Genomic DNA, 18,161 nt, shown 5'->3' on the forward strand with positions numbered 1-18,161 from the left:
ATAAGTGGTTATCATGTAGGATTAATATTTTTTAAGATGGGTTTAGAAACTACTGGAACAAAGAGAGGGATCTCAAAATATAGTCTTGACAGACAGTCCTGTGAGGGATTTTACCTACAAAGGAGTTGCCTACAAGATCGTCTGCCCTGCAGGCAACTGTAAAGCAGGTTACAGGGGTGTGTTTAGCATATGGATCTTAATTTTGCGTTGCGTCTCATTGCATCTGGGGAAACTGGTCGCCAGGGGAGACGACTCTCACTCCAGGTGGTGTGTGATGGAATGTGATCCCTCTGGGCACACATTTTGTGTTTGCATGTGTGCCTTTGTGTGGCGTACCTGCTCCCTTTTTCTTTCCTCCACCCTCGACATTCTCCGCTCAAAAGAAACAAAAGAAAATGGAGCGGATTGGCTTGGTTCAGCTGGCACAAGGTAGTTAAAACATTGACTTCAGTGTGTGCGTGCGCGCATGAGGCAGAGAGAGTTGATTGTTGTTGTATGCCCTGCCCAGTGCTCGATTATAAACTCGATGCCCTCACAAAGTAGGCCATGAGGAGGCAGACTGAGGAAAAGAGGATGGAAGTAGCAGAGTTGAAATAAAATGCAGGAGGCAGATGAATGAATATGGTTTGAAAGAAGTGAAAGGGGAATAAGAGAACTATGTGCTGCATGTCTGATCGTGCCATGCATTCTGGATGAGGCCGCTACCTTTATGCAATGACCCCAGCTACCTTTGTAGCTGCTGCTCCTGCTGCCGCTGCTACTGAGTTGATCTACTTTTCCAGCTCATACTTGCTGTTCCGACTGGCCCACTTGGGCAACCTGGGAGAGGGAGTGGTTTGAGCGGGTAGAAATGGATGACTGGAGCTCTTGAGAATACAGTGAGACTGTGTGAAAGTGTTTGAGCAGCAGCTGTGTAGAGGAGGTAGCTTGCAGAAGCTTGCCTCCGTTTCCCAGACAGACGGAGGCAGAAAGAACGATCTTTTCCAAGAATGAAATTCTTGGCACTCCTGCGAAGCTCAGGGTACAGCTGGAGCCGTTCCCCTTCTCTCCATTCTCCCTGCCTCCTCGTTCAGTTTCTCTCCATCCTTCTCTACTTCCTCCCTTGCTTCCTGGTCCCCTCGCCCCTTGTTTTTTCTTCCAATTATCATTTTTCATAATTTTCAGACTTGCTTTCAAATGTTTTTTTTGTTTCTTTGTCTAACAGATCTGCATGTTTTTCCTCATGGTGCCTTGCAAAAGTAGTCATGCACCTTAAACTTTTCCACATTTTCTCTTGTTACAACCACACAATGTCTTTTTTTTGGATTTCATATTAAACACCAATATAAAGAACTGCACAATTGTGACTTAATAAGCAAATTAAAAGAAACAAAAAAGACTAAAAGTGTTGCGTTCATTCATTTCCCAGTCCCTATGAGTGTTTTTGGGACTCTTGCTGTCGACTTTTTTTTTTTTTTGTGTGCAGATTCTTCTTTACAATATAACGCAAGCTCAACCAGACTGCAAAGAGTAGAAGCAGGGGACCATCTAATTTCACTTGTCAATTGAATTTCAAACTGGACTTTCACTGGGCTATTCAAGCACATGAATATCCTCTCATGTAAACTGCTCCAAGGTAGCTTTAGCTGCATGTTTAGGTGGTAAACGTGCCTCGTCTCTGCAGCTTCCAACACGTTTTTCTCCAGGATTTCCCCTCTACTTGGCTCCAACCCTCCGACTGATGCAACCAAAGCTCCCTCTTTTCAGTTGCAGTTTGCTTTTCTTTAGTGATCGCGTTTGTTGAGTTGCGGGCTAACAGCTGTCCTGTCAACAGATTCTTTCTTCTGAGCTTTGGATTAAAGCCTAACCTGGTCTTACACACCTCCACAGTTTCATCCCTGACCTGTCTGCTGTCTTCCCTGGTCTTTGTGTGATGCTCTTTGTTCACTAATGTTCTCTAGCAAATTTGCAAGGCGCTTGAAGCACAGCTAGATCTATACTGAGGTTTAGTTACACACAGAAGAATTGTTGACTTCAGAGGAAAGGGGAGCAGAATATAAACTTATGCCACATAAGGCATGCTTCAGGGCTGCAGTGTAGGCAAACATGCGAAAGTGATACCAGTTGGCTACATTTTTTTGACTCCTTTCTGTCTTTTTAATCATTGTAATGCCCTCATCAGTGTTTGAGCTTCAGCTTCCTGCCTCTTGAACAAAATACAAAACAGTTGTGGACATCAAGGAGGGTGAAAGTTCAGCAACTGAAATGCCGATTAATTATTGGTGTGAAGAATATCTATGAAAAATATCTATTGCTTCAAATCATGTTGCTATATTTACTACAAGGATTAGATTATTCCCATTTCAAATTTTAAATATTTTGAAGAGAAGTTTGCTTTCAAAATGTGACAGAGTTCCTCTGCACAGCTTCAAGTTCCACAAGTCATTGTTTACATCATGTGTGTGAGTTTCATAGGGAAGCCCCACTTCTTTTTTTTTTTTTTTTTTTTTTTTTTTTTTTTTTTGCCCTTGCTGATCAGATGGGTTTCAGTAAGAGCCAAGAGAGTTCAAGGAACGACCTGAGACACCGGTGTCTCTTCTGCTCTTGCATATATACACGGTGTTCACCACATCTGTTCCCGGGTTGAACCTTTTTGGCATCCGCACAAACATTGCAGAGGCAGAAATAGAATTTCAAGGGTTTGAGGGAAAGTCCCTGCTAATCTAGCCTTTCCAGCCCACTTTCTGCCTTTCCACTGACGTACGCATAGCTTTTCCATTTCTTTTCTGTTCTCCCTTCTTATCAGCACGCACTCTTTCCCCGCATCGCTCAGTGGTGGACACAAACTTGTTACTGTTCAGACTGTGACTCACACTCCAGGAATGCCCCCATATTAACATGTGGATAGATGGGAGAGAAGCATGTTGAATGGCAGAGGGCAGGGCGGGAGGGTGGGGGGGGAAGGAAGTACAGCTGCGGACGTTGGTTTTGGGTGGTGGTGGTAGGGGGGTGGAAAGGTGGGAGCATTGTGGATTTAAGGGGAGATCGGAGTAATATCAGGAAAGCGTTTCATGACTGAGTTTGTTTATAACCCAACAGCTGTTGCACTTCTTCTTTCTCCCACTCTCTTCTCTCGTACACATGCAGAGTTAAGGGAATGGATACAATGAGTCACCAGTGTCTGACTTGTGTATCTTTGTGTGTTTTAATTGCATGCTTTTGTGTGTCGGTGTGTGCGCGCGCGTGAATTTGCATGTTTGCCAATGCTTGAGTGATAAGTAGAGTACAGTATGCCGTATCCATGCAGCCGGTGTAGCTTGGATACTATCCCCCAAAACAAGCCTGTCTGCAGGCTGCGGAACAGAGTCATTGGGTGATGTTGGAAAAGAACAGCGGGGGCAAGAACACGACTTGTTATGTCTGGAAGTGAGTCTGTTCCGAACTCTTTGATGTTTTAAGCCGAGGTGACCGTGGTTTATGTCGGCGCAACCGTTGAAATGTCGCCGTGCTCTGCAGTCGGACGGACCACCGCGTTGCTTTCATGTCAGCGGGGCGTTCAAAAGAGTTCGCTGACATGTGGCCAGGTGTGTGTGACTGGAAATCTGTTTCTGGTCTTGTTGCAAGAATTCCTGTGCGTGCCTTCGACTGCCCCGTGACTATGTGCACAGCTGTTGGGCTGTGTGTTTGTACATGTTTAGGATTTTGAGAACAAAGCGCGGCTGGGCTCGGTGTCCCTCCAGACGTTACGTTGCTGTTTTCTGGAGTGGGCCCAGCAGTAGAAGTAGGTCGCCCGACGGCACCACTCCTCTGGGTGGGGGGAAAACCAGAGAGGGATCCGGGTTGGGTGGAGGTATGGGCTGGCAACCACACACACTAAACAGACCATGGGTTGCAGTCTTGATGGTCACTTGCACACGGATAAGATGTTGCAGATACCAGAATAAAGCATTTGTTTGTTTTAATGTCAGGAAAATAAAACCCAATTAGGTTTGGATATTAAATTGAAAAGAAATGTATAAATGGATGCACAGAAGTTATAGACCCGCTCAAAAACAAATCTATTGCTTTTCTTTTTACTTTCAGAATGACAATGTTCTCCTTTTCCTCTATGAATTTAAATTACATCATGAATCAAATCATGCATTATGTAAATGCAGCAGTTTTAGTAAATGTTGGCTAAAAGGAATTTTAAAAAACCCCTAAAGTTTCTAATTGCCTTTATTTGAAGACATCCAAGCTTAAACATTGTCTTATTTTTCTTAACAATAAAATAGAAAATGTAAAGCTAGGATTATAAAGGCCAACAGGACACTCTTGCCTGGGACACGTTTAAATTGGACGGCTGGGTAACATTTCAAAACTTTAACATGTAGCTGCAGTTACACTGAATATCACATGGTGTACAGTGTAATTAGCTCTGCGATGGTGTGGTGACTGGTCTAGGCTGTACCCTTCCTCTCTTCATATTTCTATGAAATTGGAACAAAAACCGAACTTTGACTTTATTTTAAACATAACCCTAAATGTTTTTGTGGCTTGAAATTTTTATCTCTGACCTGCAGCACGTAACTCAGTGTAGCAGTCTTACATCCACTCATATTTATTTATTGTATTATATTGTTTTTATCAAGTCGTTACTTTTTTTGTCTTCTTTACATAAAAGGCAAGAGCCAGATGCCAGGAAAACGCATCTGATTTCTGCAAGTCACTCTTGGCAAACACATCCTTGTATCATGCTGATGTCATATGCTGATGATGTCATCATACAGTTTATAACTTCATCAGCTGGCTTGGCTGATAAGGCTTTCTACTGATTTCCTTGAGGCACTGTTATGCAATTTCGAGCTTAGAGGCTTATTGCGGAGTGGCTCCCTTGTCTCAAGGAATGTGTTTACACATACCTGCACACACACACATTAAAAACCGGTTTTTAAGCTGTGCGATCTTTAAGCTTGACCAGCCCGCTCAAATAACTGCTGAATAAAACGCATGTGACATGTCGGTCTGTTGTTTGTAACATTGAAAATATGATGCGTTAGTCCTAAATACACATTGGCCTGTCTTAGATTCTTACAGTAATCTTTAATACGGTTATAGTGTTATCTGTAGCTAAAACAACTGAATTAAACAGGCTTTGCTCTCTTCCAGCTGATCAGCAGTGCACAGCAATATGTGGGTGCAGTACTCTGTGCCTCACAAAGCCACAGAAACTCAACACTCTTCTCCGTCATCAAATTAGGAGAATAAGTTTTTAAAATTGGTCATCTTGTCAAACAGTCTGTGCCTGGTTCATATATGACTAATTTTTATGTCGGAATATGACAAGTTTTTATGACGTGCAGCGTAAAGTTTGCATCTGTACTTTTAAAACATTACCCGTTTTAAAAGTAATGGGTGGAGCTGTTTTTTTAGTATTCCCACCTTGATTGTTCATATTATACACAAGTAGAAATTGTTAGTTGAATTTGTGTTTGTTGCAAGTGAAGGGAAAGTTTTGTAGCCTCATTGCAGCCAGCTAATCAGCAGTGTTCAGCAAAAGGAGGGAACAGCCAGAGGAGAGTTTTCTCCGGCGTCCAATCAGATGTTTCGAACTGCAGAAACGGTGTTATGGAAATTTTCCTGAAGTTTCAGAACCCGTTTCTGTGCATGTGGGCTGATGTGAACCTAATTGTGCATCATTCTGCAGCTTATCGGTGCCATGAGAATAATGGACTGAAGGCAGGGTGGTGCAGGAAGACTAGACTTCCTCCCCGATCACCAAGCCCCACCCTGCTTAGGGGGCAGAGAGGGGGGTGGGGGGGGGGGGAGAAGAAAGATCTTTGACTCACTGGAGATGAACTTCTGGGCGGTGCGATGTGCGTTTCTTTGCCCACGCAGCACAAGCTGTGTGTGTGTGTATATTTAGCACTCTGTGCTATTTTTAAGTCGTCTCCCACATTTCCTGCTTAACCACATTATCTCTTCTTTTTATTTGCTTCCTTTTCTGTCTCAGATTTTCCATCATGCTCCACATCGTAGTCATTTAAATGATGCTGGAATGTTTGTCATCTGAAATGCAACCATACACTCTAAAGAGAATGGCCTATGTGGAGTGGTACCATACTTGTGAGTGTGTGTGTGTGTGTGTTGGCCTGACTGTAGAGGAAACTGTCGTGGGAGTGTCTTGCTCTCTGAGCTCCAAGGACGGATAACATTACCCTGCTTATGCTTACATAACTTCCAGGCAACGCCACGTCACAACTGACCCAGAGACACACACACACACACACACACACACACACACACACACACACACACACACACACACACACACGCATGCATGAGTAGTGCACACAGAGATCAATTAACTGTTAAAACTCATAGGTATCAGTATTTTGATTCCTTTTTACTGTGTTGGGAAATCGTTTCAAGTCAAGTCGGTTTGTATGTAGGTCAGCTGGCTAACAGGCTCTGTTGGTTGTGAGCGTTAGCACATACAAATGCTCACACATGCTTTCCCAGGAGGGTTTGTGTTTCCTTCCAATGTGTTGACCACATGTGCATGGATGAGGGGAATGATTGGAAAGCAAGAAAGCAAGCGCTTCTCTTCTTTGGGGCGCCACTGGAGCAGCGATTCACACAGTTGACCTAAATTTACTGTCAGTGGTCTTGACTGATCTATAGATGAGGATGAATGCCTGTGTTTAAACTGCTGCATTTTTAGGGATGTAAGTAATAGGGTGTGTGTGTGTGTGGCCACTCTTTCTGGGTTTGATGGCGTGTTTTGTTTTCTTGGGGCCCTAACACAGCTGTCTTTGACAGCTGCATCATGAGAAACATCTGAACTGTTGCATCATCTCCTCTCCGTCTCTGTCTCCCTCTCCGCGTATGGATGGATGTATGGGCAGCTGGACAGAATCACAGGCTGGTCTCCTTGGCTGGCCCTTTTTTTTTTTTTTTTTTTTTTTTTTTTTTTTTTTTGTGGATGGGCCAGTTCAGGAGCAGGGTAGCTGTGAGTTTGTGTGTTTATGCCTGTGTGTGGCAAAGCGTGAGGTGGATTGTTTACTGTAGATTTATGTGTTTATTTCTTGTGTAAACTTTTAGTAACACAGGTCAAACATTCAGAGGTGAGACTCCAGCATAATTTATTAGCACTGCAGGAGACGTGCTGTGTTATCATTTACCAGGAAAAAAGGAGCAGTTTTGCTGCAACACATAATTTTCTGTTTTGCTGACAAAAAATAAAACTTCTATGCTTTTACAGTTTCAGAGTAGCCTCCCATAAAACACCTGAGGAAACACCTGCTTCCTCTGCCCTGCCCTGAGATTTACTGTTTTTTTTTTTTTTTTTTTTTGACACCAAACAAAAAATGCTTAGCTTTTCTTCTTGCCATTTTTCTGGTCTTTCGCTTCTCTTAGGACAGTTACTCATGTAGGGAAATAAATCTGTTTATATCATGTCATTCATCTATGACTGAAAAAACTAAGTACGTTGAGATTCAATAACTTGTCGAATGAACTCAAGCAACATTAACTCTCTGCAGTGGGATTCTTTTTGACTTCATTAAATTCTCGCATCTTTGAAGAAATTCTGATCAAGTTTTTTTTTTTTTTTTTTTTTTTTTCCTACAACTTGCTTTCATTCTAGTGAGCTTTGTGAATTTGGACTTTGACTGGGCCATGGCAGCATCTTAAGTCTTGCCTTCTTAATCACTTTTGTTGTAGATTTGCTGCCGTCTTTCTTAATCCAGTTTCGGTCACGCTTTAGCCGCCGGACACACGGCCTCACATTTGACACTAGAGTCTTCAGCACACAGAGGATCCAGTAAGGCGAACAGGTTCTGTTCCTGTGAATCAAGCCCAAATCATTACACCTCCACCACCGTGCTCAGTGGTCGGTATTGAATTCCTATTGCTGATGTGATATAAATGGAATAAGCCTAAACATCACAACACTTTGTACTGTTGTGAACTTTAATATTAAACATTTTACTTTTATTGTGAATAATGACTGTATTGAAACTGAACAGAATTAACATGTGAACTGAGGTCTGAGTCTTTTTTTCTTTTTTGATTTTCAAAGTGATTCCAAATGTTTTTTTTACTTGAAAACGATCTCTCTCACCTTTCCTAAAGGACAACAGATATAGATTTGCTATAGGCTGAGGTTTATCACGATGCAAGCTCTTTAAGATAAAAAAAAAAAAGGGGGGACTGACTACTTTGTTGATCACATAAAATCAGAGATTATGAAATTTACAGCTGTCTTATGAAGGTTACCTTAATATTACTTTCAGAAACGTAACGGATACAATTTTAAGCTGGCCATAGACTCATGGATTAGTGATTAACAACCAGCACAGCTTGCACAAAAACAGCAGCATCTCCTAGGGAACAGGGGTCTTTACTTGAACTCTTTTATTTCCACTTAGTTGCCAGCATGTTCCAATCCAACATGATAGACTTAGGTAAAATGCTCTAAAGCATTAAATAAAGCTGTAATGTCTTTGGCAGATAGCAGATGCTTCCTGCTATCTGTTGGAAGCATCCTTCTTTGTCAGTCTTTCTCTTCGCAGTCTGGATGAATGACTGACATGTCTAGACATGCATTTTCCTTCCTTTAAATAGCTTCCAACAGCTTCCTCTCACTCTAAGCACCTTACTGATACAGAAAACAGTCTTGTCCCAGTACTGTAACGGGGCCAGTATGCATCATAGCGCAGTACCAGCACTTCTAAAGTTTACCGCTTTGGGTACTGGAACATTTCTTTTCCCAGCATACGTTGCGTATGGAGACCTTTTCCGGTGTTACACAGGTTTTTGTTTCCCCATCAATAACGTGGTACTACTGCAACTCCTCACCACCCAGGTGGCAAAAAACAAAACAAAACAACAAAAAAAACCGCATGTTCATTGCAAGCTCGTTCCTGTTCTGCACACATGGCTACTATGGCAAGTTCTCCATGAATTGCCTTGTAGTGAAAGTCTATAGTGATGTGCATGTGAGCTTGGGTGTGTAGTTAATAAAAATGGCTCCATTACGCTGTGAATTTAGGTCCTTTGGATTTGATTTAGAACTATTGTACAATAAAACTCCTGACCTATAGATAAAATCACATTTTTCTGTCCCATATTTGTATGAAATTAAAACATTGTCTTCCTCCATCAGTAACAACTTCCACACCACATGGTGAGCATGATCTGATGGCACTTGGCTTTTTGGCTTCTCTGATTTTTGAGATGATGAAGCTGACAAAACTAGAAATCTTATCGGCTTTTTTTTTTTTTTGTGGTGCAGTTTGTGGTTGTAACAGGACAAAATCCCAAAAACTTCAAGTGGTGTGAAAGAGTTTGAAAGGTGTTTCATAAATGTCCTAGAATGGTCAGATTTCATATTACATTGTGCCACACGCATCACCTGACCTCGTTCTCATCCTCTGACCTAACTGCTCCAGCAGTCGGAAGTGGAAGAAGCAACAGATGGTAGATGAGTGCTCCGCGGAGTGGGGGGGAGTTGGTGGAACTCCGTTGTCTGGGATTCCAGCAGGATTAAGCAGAGGAAGCCACGACTTTATTTGTGGTGCTTTAGAGGGTAAAGCTGGAGACGAAACCCCGAAGGTGACGTTATCGCACACACTCGATCCCTCGCACATGCACACACAGAGCACACACACAGTACAACTCTGCTGAGCTTTTCTAAACACAAGTCTCAATATTGTGCGGCTTACAGCAGTGTATGAGGAGTAGCGGGACAAAGAGTGTCTTGTACTTTAGGGATGGGTTAGTGGGGTGGGCCTGCTGGGTCCAGTCCTGGGGGCCAAAGATGGGAATTTTCTGAGTATATATACGTGTGTGTGTGTGTGTATATGAACTGAGGAATGCTGCTGTTTGCTGAGTGAAGAGCATGGAGGCAGGAGAGACTGTCTAAACATACGTCTGTTTGCTAAGAATGTGTGTCTGAGAGACGGTAACTGTGAGAGTATGTGTGAGCAATGGGGAAAGTGTGCTGTGAGCAGCAATGGAAAGCGGTTTGGAGGGACTGTGTGTGTGTGTGTGTGTGTGTGCTCTCCCTCTGCTATGACCTTCTTCTCAATGAGCACTTTCATATCCAGTCCCGCTCCCCAAGGTAAGGAAGCAGACGGCGCTGAATGAGGCCTGTCTCTGACTACCTGCGGCCGACTCACTGCACCCACACTGCAGACTTTACTCCGGTTGTGTTCGCATGAGTGTTACCTGTTTGTGCGGTCGAGAAGTGAAGGGAAGGGAGCGCGGACACTGGTGGAAAGGGAGGAGGAAAGAAGATGACCATCAAGGGGGGTGCGGGGGGGATGTGGAAAAGATGAATTATAGGAGGAATGAAGTGAGGGGATGACGGATGTGAGTAATAGCTAGAGTAAAAGAGGGAGATTCACATAGTAGTAGCTAAAAAAAATTGGGATTGAACGTAGAATCGAGTGAGTAAGAGCAGTAACTGATGTAACTGAGGTGTTGGAGTCACTTGGGAGGAAATGAGTAAAGGACCCTGGGAGAAGTTTGTGGCAGTCACTTCATCGAAATTTCTAAAACTTTTCATATCATGGCGTGTTTTTCTACAAGACTTTAGACTGAACATATTTTTTGTATACTTTTGGGTTTTATTTTTTTTATTTTGAACCCCCCCGCCCCCCTCCAAAAAAAAAAAAACAACCTTTAAATTAGATCAGGTGGTGGAAATCCTCTAACACGTGTTTACTCGGGCTGAAAATATTCTCGTGTTTTCATGCGTGTGTGTTTGTAGTTGGCCAGGGCCTCCTCTGCATGTGCACCTCCGTTGGGTGATTTATTCTAAGGCCAGGTCTGCTTCCAGCTGTCCCCGAGGGGTCCCGATGACTTTAACAGCCGCAGACCTCCATCGCGGAAAGGCAGAGACATGGGGAATTATTTTTTTATTTTTATTTTTTTTGGAGAAGGGAGATGCGGACGGTGGAAAAGTCAACATCAATTTTTAGTCTGCTAATTCTATTTAGAATATTTGTGCTTCGCTTTCATGGGAAAGATTAAAATTTCATCTTGAAGGGAAAGTGTGTAACCCCGTGTTTGTCTCGTAAAATAATGCTGCCTTTTCTACCAAAGATGTAAAAAAACCCCCCAACTTTTACTTTGTCTTATATGGTAACGTCAGTCGCAAAATTCAGCGCGCTTACCTTTTAAACTTTAAAAAAAATAAAAAATAAATAAAATGCCGAATGTGTGGTGGTCGTGGCAACGTCTAGGTGTGGAGATCCATTTCTTCGTGGGAAAAAGCTGCTCAGAATTAACGGAAATATGGATGGAGTTAAATACAACGGGTCCAAAATGTGTTGGACTTGGTTCACATTACATAATATGCATGTCTTTAAATGTCCCAAACTACAGACCAAAATCCAATCAAGAATTTATTGCAAGTCTTGATGAAACAGATGTCCCGAGGTGCCTACCATCCAATTTAAGCGAGCACAAGCTGTTCTGTAAAGACGATTGGGCAAAAAATAAAGTTAAGCATTCCAAGAGGAATGAAAACCTTAGCAAAGCACTGTATAATGGCACAATGTGACTGCATTGGTAATGTCATTAATAATGTCGATGCACTTGGAGGCACTCTTGAAGCAAACGTGGTTTTCTCGTTGGTGGTCCGCCCCGCGCTCTGTGTGAAGCCGTGTTTGTGTCCCTGCATGTGTTCTGCAAATTAACAAATGTAAATGAGAATTTGCTTTAGCTTGACTCGCCCGCTTAAGTAAATACTTGTTGTTCCCCCTTGCAGGTCCTGCTGAGGTTCCCATGATGTCCCCAAATGGGTCAATCCCCCCAATACACGTACCTCCAGGTTACATCTCACAGGTAGGCTGGTTCGCATGTTTTTCCCCCTCACTGGGGGAAAAAAATTATTAAAGTTACTAGCCAGACTATTTATTTATTTGTTTTTGTAAAATAAATCAAACTCGCATTAAATATATATTGCCACTTATAGAACAGGTTGAATCTCTTGTAACTCAAACTCAACTTTTAATTATGTGTCAAAATGGGTAACAAGATGCTTGTCTACAAATGTCAGATTGACTCTTATGCCTCTTGTGATGTCATCAACCAACATGCGTGTAAAGCGGTCTCATCTGCTTTTCCTTTGTCAGTAGGTTTTTTAAATCTTTGCAATGTGTGACCCTCGGTCTCATCTGCATCTCTCATTTTTCAGTGGAAATATAAAACACACACGCCGCATATCATCTTTAGAAGTATCACTGGCGTGCAGCGTAGACCGCTCTTTTTCTCTCCATTTGCAACTTTACGGGTTTGCATTTCTCCCCAGAACAGCGTTTCCTAATCTTTGTCCTTGGGGTACACTGTGCTGCATGTTTTAGATGTTTTTTTTCCCACTTCTTGACATGTGTTTTGAATTAATGCGTCATTAACAGGCTTCTGCAGAACTCGAGTTAATTCGTTCCTTTAACTTGGACGTTATGGAGCACACGCACACGTTGGTGTAAAACCTATTTCCCATCCTTCCCTTCTAGTTTTCCAGTGTCCCTATAAAAGTTCAGTGGAATATCTTTTAGATGGATAATTTATCCCACCACAAAATAGGGACCTCCTTTGAGAAGTTTAAAGTTGGACTGTTTCAGATTTTTTGTTATTTTATTTTTTCTATATGTGAGCAGGCATAACAGACTTTAGCTGATGCACCAACTTGTCACGTAATCTAGGTCGCTTTTAATGCCAGTGGCACGATTTTATTACACTTGCTTTACCATGGAACACAATGCCCCACAAAATAAATAGACATTATGCAATGCCTGGATATTTATTGTAAGCTCAAAATCTATAAAATTGACTTAAGAGGGAAGTAAATGTGTGCTTTAGACTTGCTTCTTTTGATGTCCTCTTATCAGTGTTTTAGACTTTTATTTTGAAGTAAGAAGGGAAGCAGTTCTTATGTTGATAGAGCCGACCTGGCGCTCTGCAGCGTTTGCAGTGAAGAAGTAAATGGAAAGAAACATTTTAAGAAACATCGGAAGAGTGACAGACAAGACGCAAACGATTCGTAAATGATTTAAGGACATAACGTTGGCTGCTAACCACATCATTTTCTCTCGACGCTAAACTAACAGTGACTGTTTTCTGCATTTAATCATTTCTACTTTGACATCTGAAATGACTCCATGGATCAAACCTGAGCTGAGGTTTTCTAAAACATAGTGTCATCTTTTTTGAAAAACACGAGCTGTAGTCACTGTTAGCTGTTTTTACATCAGACCACCTTAGAATTAGATGTGCACATAAATATTAATGTAAATGATCAATCCTGGTTTGTAATATATTATACCGATTATAGAGTCTTCAAAACCCCACTCTATGGAACAGAAAAAGGGTCTAAAATCTTGTCTCGTTCTCAAAACTGCAGTCGGGCATCATCTTGTCTTGTGAGCTAGGTGTACACTTAAGCCAGAAAGATTTTTACCTTCGTCAGATTTTGGTTGAAAGTAATCTTTCACTCTAACCAACATGCTTCTTCTGAACAGAAATAATTTACAAATTTTTCAGCGACCCAGCCGCAGTCCCGTCTTGAATCTAATAATCTGTGCAGGGATTATAAGATCAGGGCGATCGTAATAAAGCATTCCAAACTCAAAGACTTTGAGCTAATCATCACCAAAGATTATACTTCAAAAAATACCAGTGAAGACATGCAGGAACTTGCTTCTGTCGCAGCATTAAAGCTCGTCTGTTGTTTATAACGAAGGGTACGGTTAATACAAAGTAAATAAGAACAAGTTGCTTCAAAACTGTTTTTTTTTCTTCTAGAAATAAAGTGCTCAGTTAAATGAAAATAAATTAAAATCTAAATCTGCACGGCGTATTAATATTTTAGGCATGATTGTAATTCAATACTTCTACTAGATACAAGAAGCTCAGAAGTACTTGAATCTTCCTTCATAGCTTTTCTTTGAATAAGACGCCACAGAAAGTGTGGCAGCTCACCAGATTTTCTTTGACTTTATGGAAGTTGGGGTAATATCCCCACTTTGCCAGTAGACTGAAGGAGCGCTACTTCCTGTTTCTCTTTATTCAATGAAACAAATTTGGTTGCCGAGAAGTCTCAAAACATGGACGGTCACTATGCTAAACTAAAACGGCCATCAACGTGTACTTTATATCCTCATCTGTGTATCAAATTTTTTGTAAACTTTAATGACCAAGATGTTGGATCATTTCATCAGTGGCAAGAATAAATGTTGCTTTCCTTTTTTTTTTTTTAATCACAGATAATCAGTCTTTGATTAAAGTGCATGCAGCCACTCGTTCTTTGTTTACATCAAACCGAGCAAGCCACTCAGGGGCTATTATCCACATATGTTTCATAGTCGATGTTGTTGTAGAAGGAAGAAAGCTCCAGAATACAATTTGTGCATTGTGCAGGAAGCTCATATGCTCTCCTCTGGTTCAGGAAAATTCTTCCCCTCAGGGGTGTTTACTTACAGATTTCTCACTTTTCATGCCATTTTTGAGCCACAAAAACCAAAACAGTCTAAAGCTAAAAAACAAAGCGCGCAAAGGAACCTCTCAGAGGCAGATTGTTTCTTGGGAAATTTCTGCAGAACTCAAGAGGATCTGGGAGCCATCATTCAAGAATGAAAAGCATTAAAGAAAAGTTTCCACAACTCGTGCTCAAACCACACACACACTAATCAAATACCAGGCATTGCACCTATCTGCTTAGTCGAAGTGTAAAAAGCACACAAGCAACCAGGGCGCCCCCCCCTCCTCCCCTCAACACTACAGGAATGTGCTGAATTCGGGACGTGAGGGTCGTTTTGCTTTTTGAGTCACTTGTACACAGTTGTGTCTGCATTTTCCATTAAATTATATAAAAAAAGGAGGTAGGAGGGGTATGCAAAACAAGTCAGATGGTTCTCTCAAGTAGAGTGCTGTGAATGCATTTGTGCCGTGTTTGTGTTGAGATTGCGCTTCTACGCCAATGGAAGTCAGGTCATTGGCACACCGTGGGTGTGTGTTTGCGTGCGTGTGGGTGTGTGTTCGTAGGGAGCCGGCCAAGTGCGAGCGGGAAACGCTGTCACTATTGCATAAACAAGTCTGATAGGCCAGACAGGCCGTCGGTAGGCAGTTTTTTTTTGTTTTGTTTTTGTTGAGTTAAAAAGAGGTTAGCTGAAAACAAAACAAAAATAAAATAATAATAATAAAACTCCCTATGTTGGTTAGAAGTAGTGAGCAGATGAGACGCGTCAAGATTTTTGCCATGCACAAGTCATCGTCAACATGTGCCGATTATTGCTTGCAGAGAGATGGCGGTCGTGTGCGGATGAGCCTGTTTGCAGGTGTATTTGAATTAGCGAGTTCACGGCAATAAAAAGCACATGTGTGCCTGTTATGTAGGCCACCTCCACATGTACTCACACAGAGACTTTGCCCTGGCTTTCTTGTAAACACTGTTGTTTTTCTGCTCCTCAGCAGAGCAGAGGATGAGAGGTAGACGGGGCCCTACTCTCCTTTTCTTTCTGGACACCCTTTTATTCTCTCTCTCGGTTGCATTTTGACGATATGTTCCTGCTCTGTTTGTGTGAAAGCTTTTTTTGGGGTGTGCGTGCGTGCGTGCGTGCGTGTGTTGTTGGGGACTTGAGATTGCTTCCCCTCTCTGCAGGGAGTGTGTGTTTGCTCCTTCCTTGGAATGCAAGCCTGTGGAAGACTGAATGGTTGGAATGTGTGTGCCTGTGTTTTTGTGTGGGTGTCCATTCGTTCCAGTTCATGAATGTAAAAGTGAATACATGTATGGAATCTGCACTAATTTAAGGAAGATACTGAACCTCATAGTGAATGAACAGTGTGCATTCTAGTCGGTTATTTATATTCGTTTATTTGACTTGCACATCTAAAAAACCTTTTTTTGCTGTTTTCTAAATAAATATTGACCCATTTCATTAAAAACTAAACAAATTCATGAATGCTGTTATTATTAATAATAATAAAAAACTTTCTGAGGTGAATACATTTCCCCATGAAATAAAAAATGTACATAAAAAATATTAACAGGAATACTTTTTTTTTAATCAATCAGTTTTATTTATTTATCTCAAGATTTATTTATGTATCCATTTACTTATCAATTTGAGAATGATTGTGTATTTCATGGACTTATTTTTCTATTAGCGAGGTCCATTTACCTAGTAAATTGCTAGGTAAATGGCAATTTACCTAGCAATTTACTAGGTGAATTCTGACACGTACTAGGTGAATTCTGACATACGTGCATTCTGTATGTCAGAATGCATGTAAAATACTTTTATTATAATGTGTGAAATTGGGAAAACTGACCAATATTTACTGTATATTTTCTGTCCATTTCCACAGGTGCTGGAGGATACCACAGGGGTTCGCCGAGTGGTGGTGACCCCCCAGTCCCCAGAGTGCTACCCTCCCTCTTACTCTCCAGCTCTGTCCCCCACGCACCACCTCCCCCCATACCTGGCTCACCCCCACTTCATTCCCAACTCTCACTCTTTCTATCCCCCTGTCAGCCCGGGCGAGTTGCCGCCTCACCAGTACTACCAACACCACCTTCCCCCGATGTACGGCGATCCAGGTACTCGCTCTCAGACTGGAGCCGCACCCACCCTGCTGAATACCGGGAATTTTCGATTCAAACGATGAATTATGCAATCAGTTGTCATAAGATGTAAATGATCAATTTCACCAAATTTTTAGTGTCTTCTCTCCTTTCAGAAATCATCCCAGTTTATGGGATGTCCAACTACATCAGCAGAGAAGAGACGTACACTAAGCCACAGCCTAAAAAGATAAAGGAACAGAGACTAGAGCGACAGAACCGACTCAATTCTCCTCCTTCTACTCTCTATAAGGGCAGTCTTGGGCCAGCACACAACGGATACAGGTAATCGTTTTTCTTCTGTGGGTTTAAAACAGGGATACTTGACACATAATTTCATTTTTAGTTTTATTTTCTCGGTTTTGCTATTGAAAGAGTCATAGAAAAAGGTATAAAGTACTAGAAGTCTTATTCCAAAGTTATCTTTTATTTTATTGGTAAAATAACAAGAATGTCCAAAAGCTGAATGGGGAAATTGAAGCTCAGCAGGCAACTGAGTTTTGTGTCCAATATGGCTCCTCTACATCCATAGAATAAAAACTTTTTTTTTTGCTGTTCTGATTGTTTGCATCTCATTTAAACCAGTGTCCCATACATTTCAGTAAAATATTGTAATTGTGATCATGTTTCTTTGGTGTTTCAGTCTGTTAAATGAAGAGAAATATTGTGTGATTGGCTTGTACTGTTGATAGTACTTTACACCAAAACATAGAGCGAATTTTACCGTTTCCCCAACTTTACCGCAAGAAGACTCTCCACTCATGTGTGAAGCATTTATCTGACTCCAAACGTTAATTCAGAGAAAAATCTAAAGCTGAACTCATTCTTTGTTGTAAAGCAAAGACTTTAACACAGCCCACTTACCTTAGCTTTATGCAGGATTACTTTACTAGACGAGTATTTCAATTTGTAGAATGGATTTAGTGAAGTTTGGTCAGTTTATTGTGTGATGTGTTGGGGTCTTTGTAATTTCTTCATCTCAAAAGACTGAATCATAATTTTTGACTCAATGTTTCTAAAACTAAGAATTTTGTCCCAACAACATAAACCTGACGTATTTGTTGGTTTATTAACTTTGTCTAATTTAATGTGTAGATGTTAAACATAGCTAGCTAGCACTAACATTATTTGTTAGGTAACTAAACTACCCAACTCCGGTTCTAGCAGCTTTAACTCAACATTTTGACTAAAGAGATGACAGATTTTTTTTTTGTATTGCCACTGGGAACAATTCTTTGGACATTCCATTTTAAGCATAGCTAGCACTAGCATATGCTAGCTATTCAGCAAGTAAAAGGTTATTATGTTAAGTGAAGAAACTTATTCTATAGCAACCTTTCTCGAAAGTCGGACTCCGGTTTAGTCCAGAGATCACTCTAAAGAAAAAATGACAAAACAAAGGCATAATTGTCAACATTATTGGTGCACAAGTAGTAAAATATTCCCCATCAACAAAACCATTGTGGGGCAAGCCAAATTTAAAATGTGGATTGAGTTTTACTGTCAGAAATTAGAGCAGATCAGGGTCACAACTCAACAATTATAGACATTTAAAGTTCACTTGGTTTTG

At 41.3% G+C, this 18,161-nt stretch overlaps 1 protein-coding gene across 5 annotated transcripts in view; it reads left to right on the forward strand.

The window, feature by feature from the left end:
• fndc3ba (fibronectin type III domain containing 3Ba) overlaps positions 1–18,161 on the forward strand; it is a 103,987-nt gene that overhangs the window by 38,612 nt on the left and 47,214 nt on the right. For 3 of the 5 annotated variants that reach the window (XM_008399213.1, XM_008399215.1, XM_008399214.2), the window contains 3 exons: positions 11,738–11,814; positions 16,336–16,567; positions 16,690–16,876. In XM_008399213.1, the coding sequence (XP_008397435.1) occupies positions 11,738–11,814; positions 16,336–16,567; positions 16,690–16,876 (496 nt within the window). The remainder of the gene's footprint in view (positions 1–11,737; positions 11,815–16,335; positions 16,568–16,689; positions 16,877–18,161) is intronic. The other 2 variants (XM_008399217.1, XM_008399218.1) reach the window with 1 other exon arrangement.

Source organism: Poecilia reticulata, linkage group LG22 (genome assembly GCF_000633615.1).
Source record: "Poecilia reticulata strain Guanapo linkage group LG22, Guppy_female_1.0+MT, whole genome shotgun sequence".
Taxonomy (NCBI): Eukaryota; Metazoa; Chordata; class Actinopteri; order Cyprinodontiformes; family Poeciliidae; genus Poecilia; species Poecilia reticulata.